Source organism: Zingiber officinale, chromosome 6B (assembly GCF_018446385.1).
Source record: "Zingiber officinale cultivar Zhangliang chromosome 6B, Zo_v1.1, whole genome shotgun sequence".
Lineage (NCBI taxonomy): Eukaryota > Viridiplantae > Streptophyta > Magnoliopsida > Zingiberales > Zingiberaceae > Zingiber > Zingiber officinale.
Window position 1 is genome coordinate 82,543,596 of NC_055996.1, and position 6,667 is coordinate 82,550,262.

At 37.5% G+C, this 6,667-nt stretch overlaps 1 protein-coding gene across 1 annotated transcript; it reads left to right on the top strand.

The window, feature by feature from the left end:
• The first annotated feature begins 314 nt into the window (after nt 1-314).
• LOC121991163 (protein FAR1-RELATED SEQUENCE 4-like) lies at nt 315-2,477 on the top strand. Its single transcript, XM_042545182.1, has 4 exons — nt 315-402; nt 492-952; nt 1,160-2,371; nt 2,460-2,477. Exons 1-4 carry the CDS (start codon nt 315-317, stop codon nt 2,475-2,477), a joined length of 1,779 nt encoding a protein of 592 aa, XP_042401116.1.
• Nucleotides 2,478-6,667: the final 4,190 nt, after the last annotated feature.

Here is a 6,667-nt window from a genome sequence, read left to right on the forward strand (position 1 = left end):
ACTTTGGTTGCTGCAAGGTCATAGTAACAAGTAGTTTCATCTCCTTTTTCAAATTCAGGAATGATAAATGGCGTGCAAGTAAATTAGCAGTATCACCAATTCTTATAATTAGCCTTGACCAATCCCTTGTTTTGCAAAAGTAATGGAATAGAAACCGTTAAATTTTGTTGGAACTTTGAAGTTATAAACAAACTTATTTCTTTAATGTTCATGTTGAAGTTATAAGAACAGATTTGAAATTCTGATCTTGGTTATGTGAATGATCAGTAGCAAATTAAGGATTGGAATTTATTAACAGGATCAAAGAATTTATCATGGAGGGTGAATCTACAAGTTGTCGTCGTTTGAATTTTGAAGGAAATGAGGATATGTGGGAAGTTGACTTTGATGATATTGATGAAGGTAATAGAAATCATATTGTGAATGTATTGAGCTTCAGTATATCAAATTTTCCTTTTTACCCATCTTGCTTTGTTTGTTTGCTTGTATAGGCTTGAACATTGAAACCGATTTGGATATACCACAACTAGGATTGGAATTTGAGACAGAAGAAGATGCATATCAATTTTATTTGGCATATGCTAAAAAGGTTGGATTTGGTGTAAGGAGAGGTAGAATCCACAAGGATGAATCGGGTAAATTACTTGATAGGGTCTTTTATTGTTGTGCCCAAGGTAAAAGAGGAAAAGACAAACGAGATCTTTATGTCAAAGCAAGTCGTGATGAAACAAGGTTTGATTGTGAGGCTAAAATGAAGATTTGTAATCGGAATAAAAGCAAGTTTACTGTGGTACAATTTGTTAAAGAGCATAATCATTATCTCTCAAGTCCAAATAAAACGCACCTCTACAGAAGTCATAGGAATATATCTTCTTCTGCAGCGATACAGATTGAGATGGCAAGTGATGTGGGAATCCCCCCAAAACCATCTCATGATCTTATGGTGAGGCAAGTAGGTGGGAGGGAGAATTTAGGATTTATTCCTCAAGATTATAAAAACTACTTGCGATCCAAAAGAACAATAAATATGAGAGTTGGGGATACAGGGGGTGTATTGGAATATCTGCAGAAAATGCAATTCGAGGATCCTAATTTTTTTTATGCTATCCAAGTTGATGAAGATGATTTAATTACTAATATTTTTTGGTCTGATGCTAAGATGAGAGCTGATTATGCAAATTTTGGAGATGTTGTTTGCTTTGACACAACCTACAGAAAGAACAATGAAGGTCGGCCAATTGCATTGTTTGTAGGTGTTAATCATCATAAACAATTCATACTATTTGGTGCCGCTTTATTATATGATGAAACCAGTTTGACTTTTGAGTGGTTATTTGATACATTAACTAGAGCTATGGGTGAGAAAAAGCCAACTACTATTCTTACAGATCAAGATGCAGCAATGGCCAAGGCGTTAGCTTCCAGATGGCCTGAAACACATCATCGTTTGTGCATTTGGCATATTTATCAAAATGCTGCCATACATTTGAATGGAGTCTTTTCTATGTTTAGAGATTTTGCTAAAGATTTTGCCTCATGTATATATGATTTTGATGAAGAGGAAGATTTTATTTCAACATGGAACATGATGTTAGCCAAGTATGCACTTGAAGACAATGATTGGTTGAGGCGCATGTACAACATCAAGAAAAAATGGGCTTTAGTATATGGACGAAAAATATTTTGTGCAGATATGACTACAACCCAAAGAAGTGAGAGCATGAATAGTATTGTGAAAAAATATGTCACTTATAAACACAAGTTTTTAGACTTTTTCAGTCACTTCCAAAGGCTTCTTGATGATCGTCGATATGAGGAATTAAAAGCTGATTTCAAATCAAATACAACTGTTCCCTATTTAATGTTTCCAATTGAGATTTTAAAGCATGCTAGTGAAATTTATACTCCTGAGGTATACAAGTGTTTTCAACAGGAGTGGTGCTTATCTCATGATTCTAATCTTGAAATTTGTGAGGATGTTGATACATTTGCAAAATATAAAGTTACTCCTCACAAAAAGAAAAACCATCATATAGTTACACTTGATAAGAAGTGTGAAAAGATTGAGTGTAGCTGTAGAAAATTTGAATTTGCTGGGATTTTGTGTTCTCATATTCTGAAAATATTTACGTGGAATAATATCATGAAGATCCCAAGTGATTATGTATTGAAAAGGTGGACAAGAAAAGCAAAAATTGGATATTTTGGAGTAAATGATTCAATGGCCAACAATGCTAGTTTGGATCCAAAAGTACTTCAAAACATGCGTTACAAAGAGTTGTGTGGGTTGAATGTTCAATTGGTTACCAAGGCAGCAGAAAGGGATGACACCTACATGTTTGTTAAAGATGTTATGTTGAGCTTGTGTAAGGTAGTGGATGATAAATTACAAGTTAATGAATCAAATGTCCAACAATTAAATGTGAGCCAAGCATCCAGGGAATTTGATTATGGTGAAGGGAACTCTACTGGAGTAAAAGGGATTAAAATGAAGAAAAAAACAGTGTCAGGTAAGAGGTTGAAAGGTGGGTTAGAGAAGCTTTCAAGGAAAAGAAAAGCAACGAGGAAAACAAACCAAGCTTCAACAATTGTAATGGTTTCTATTCTTTAACTTCGCAAATTTTGTTTATTTGGTATTATTTGTTGTAACTAAAATCATTCTATTTTTTTATAACACAGGGTGTAGATCAAAGTATTTCCACCGTGGGCAGCGTACAATGTGACCAGATCATTCACCAAGTTGGTATTTGTTTTACTTATGTTAATCTAAGATAGTTTATGTTATAACTATCTAAGAATGTATTTTATTTTTTTGTTTTAGCCTATAAATTCTGTGCCAACAATTGGTAGCTCTGTTGGTAGTTTCAATATGACTGAGACTCAATTTCTACCATTATTAGCATCACAACTTTCTCAGGTATATATACATCTTAGTTATCACAAGTTTCTTTAAGTCTGAATGAAATTTATAATATCTGTCTGAATCATGTTGTTTCAATCTGTATGAACTTTCTGAGCAAATTTGACCTACATTGTACTTTTGATGCCGATGCTTTGGCCTTTATCGGTGATTTGGTTATGTCATAATCACTTGTAATTCTTGCTGATGTGTGCAAATTACATAAGTTTTTTCGGCTTCCTTTATTGTTTCGGCATCCTAATAGTTTACAGTTGTTTACTGTTATAGGTGCAATCCCCATTTGTGCAATTTGCTAGACCACCTCGTGCGGATTCCTCCCCTTAGACACTAACGATCTCGTATGTGCCTATGTCTATTTATATGTGCACCTGAAATACTAGTTAATTTATTGATATGATTTCCTTTCTTGACAGGTTCCAAATACTTTAGGTTCCAACTAATCTATTGTTTAGTTGCTTTGTGACAAGGGAGTTTGGTTACCTCGTCTTGACAGGCAAGTATCATTATTATCTCGTTCTGATTACCTTCACAGCTTCCCCTCTTTTGAGTTGATTTCTGCCAAACTTCATTTGCACCATCTTGTTCTTTTTGATGATCAGATTGATGAGACTGAGAAGGAACAACTTATTGGGACTTATTTTGGCTATCTTCTGGGTATGGCTGAGGTTTTAGTTCATCATCAAGACCCATCAATCGAGCAACAACACTGAGTGGTTTCTTCTTAGACTTTATGTCTGTTGACATCTCTTGAGCTATCAGCATCTTCACTGGTCTTCCAGACATCTTGCTTGAAAAATTCTGGTCAATGTTTTTAGTATTTGTCATCTGTTTGACAATGGAGATGTTTTTACTATTTGTTTGAACACAAGGTCAATGTTACATGATGTTAAAGATGTTATATTAGCTTGGCCTGAAGTTCAACCTAGCTGATGTTAAAGATGTTAAAGATGCACATTATTGATTCTATGTTATGTTATATAATTTGGACCATCACAGAACTAATGGACTTCTTGATATTTTGAATGAGTTTTGTTGTTGTGTGATTAGTTTTCATCCCTTCAGCCTCTTGCTCCAAGCCTTGTTCCTTTCGCTTTCATATTTGGTTTTATGACTAGTAGCTGCAAATAGCAAAAAATTCTCGTAGCAGATTTTCCGCAGATGGAAGAGGAATTCTGCATCACAGCCAAAGATTTGGTGAAGAAGTTGAACTCGGCTTTCAGGCATATCATGTGAGATTCTCACTGGTTTTTGCAGCATGTTTTTGCCCCTATTGTCTTGTCTTCAGATTAAGCTACTTCCTGTAACCTGTAACTCAAAAAGCTCACAGAAGATAGTTAGTTCAGAGAAATCATAAGTTACAGAAAGATAGCAGAATACAAACGACATCGCTGTGGATCGGTCAGCAGACCGATCCATGGCTCTCTGGACCGATCAGGAGATCGGTTTGGGATGGTGCTGATCGGTCTGTGGACCGATCAGCATGGGTGGATCGTCAGCAGACCGATCCCCTCCCGTTCTGTTTCTTACTGATCGGTCTGGTGACCGATCAGTAATCGCACAGAAAGTTCTGTGTGGTTACTGATCGGTCTGGTGACCGATCAGATAACCCACAGAAGGTTTTGTGTGGTTACTGATCGGTCACAACAAAAAAACAGTACAACAAGCAGAAACATAAACTTCAAATCTATTAAGAAGAAACAACACATTGTTTACTAAATCAAGATGAATCACAGATACAACATTCGACCACAGAAGATTACAGTGCAAATCACAACAACACAAAACTATTCATATAAATATCAGTCAACTGGTTCTTACAAATAGTTAATTTGTCATATTACAATAACAACATTACTTAACACTAATTAACAAGACCGAACTAATAAAGTAATAAGGTAAACGGCCAAAAGAGTCAGATTCACTATAACTAATATCCAAACCACTGATGGTACATTTGAATTTCCTAGATTATGCTCACGAGAAGCAATGGGTTCACTACCTAACCTTGACTCTATTTTTCCTAACCTTCCACGGCATATTTCACTGTTGTCTTCATCAGAAAAAGTATCGGTTACCACCCACTTTTGCCAGCCATGCTGCCCACATCGATAATACCTCCTTCCGGGATTTTTGCTCGATCTAGAAACACAAACCACTGTTCTTTGTCCGCAATCCCTGCATGGTACATATTCAAATTTTGTATTGTCGATGGAGTTGTAACTTGATGATGCCATGAAATACCAACCTATTAAGCAAACAAGAATTACTTAAGTTCAAATATTTTTTAATGTTCATAGATTGTATGCTAAATAAATTTAAAAAAATAAATAAGTTCAAAGTTATAATTCAAAGTTGTAAACAATGAGTTACTTGATGTTGAGTACAAATTAGAACTTGATGTTGAATTTGAATTCAGTGCTGCAATCTGAATACAAATTATTTCCAATCATCAGAGTTACTTGATGTTGATGTTCTTATAACTTTAATATCAACATTAAAGGCGAAACCTATATTATGCATAAGCAATTAACAGTTAAACTCAAATCAACAGTATAACTTCCAAGTATTAGAATATGTTACAACAAACAGTTAAACAGTTATTCTTGCGTAGCATTCAATCCTACTTTCATGTGCATGCAACAAACACACAAACACAGAATATACACATATACATATATAGCAGGCTAATCACTGTTACAACCACATTCCAATATCATATGACAATCCATAATATATAATAGCGCAATATAAAGATGTAAAATGTTTCAAACAATGTCAGTTATATTTTGTTTTTGTAAAGAGTAATTTGTATATGTGTTGTATCATTTAGGGAATTAATCAACAAAATTCAATTAAAATTGGCATATGCAGAACTCAACCAATTAAATAGTTAGGAATTCAAGCAAAGACAGTAAAATAGAAAACAAGCTTTCGTTGGCACAAACTGTCAGAACTTTGTAAAATCCATAGTTATAAGACTGTGGTTACTTGCAGAAAGTTCCAGATGGAAGAAGTGGAAGATGGCTTGCGGCTAGGCCAGAGCTTGTCTTTCGCGTGGAAGAAGTGGAAGATGGCTTTTCCGTCGCCGGCTTCAGTACCCGGCTTGAGGCTAGAGCTCGCTGCCTCTCGTCGTTTGGGCGTGAGGTTAGGGCTCCACCTGTTTTTCAGCTACACGTTTCGTCTCGGCGGACTTGGGGAGGAGGGATGCTAGGGCTCGCGAGAAACACTGCCGATGCTTGCGTTTTGCGCCGTCGCCGGTCGCGGGCAGGGCTGTGCCTCGGAGGAGTTAGGGAACTGTGTCGTCGCCGTCGGAGGATCCCGGTTGGTTTTTTCGTGAGTCGCGGAACCAAAAGGCCGTCGGGGACGCTGTCACTTCGTCGCCGACGCTGGAGGTGGGCGTCGGGGAGGGGCCAGGGTCGCCGGCGGAGCGCGGAGGTGGAAGAATCGCGAGAGGTTAGGGCTGCAAGCAAATGGGTTCTGCTTGACACGCGCCTTGCGTTTCGCGTGAGAGGTATGAGATCGCCGACGGAGAGGATCGCGAGAGTTAGGGCTGGGGTTTCTGTCGCGAGAGGTTTATGCGTGCACGCGTTGTGCACGTGAGACACCCTTTTATACGATTTTTTGTGGTCCAGAGTGGTCCAGGGTTATTTGGTCCAGAGGATCCCTTCTGGGAGATCATGTAGCTAGAACGAATCAACGGGAATCGGGAATCGGGAAGGAAACGAAGGCCCGGAACGCGGCAACGAG

What these genes read in the sequence shown, in the direction of transcription:
- LOC121991163 (XM_042545182.1), top strand. Translation starts at nt 315, where the DNA reads ATGGAGGGTGAATCTACAAGTTGTCGTCGTTTGAATTTTGAAGGAAAT. An exon ending in CTTTGATGATATTGATGAAG is followed by an intron (nt 403 to 491) that starts GTAATAGAAATC and finishes TTGCTTGTATAG; the next exon opens with GCTTGAACATTGAAACCGAT. An exon ending in ATGATCTTATGGTGAGGCAA is followed by an intron (nt 953 to 1,159) that starts GTAGGTGGGAGG and finishes TCTGATGCTAAG; the next exon opens with ATGAGAGCTGATTATGCAAA.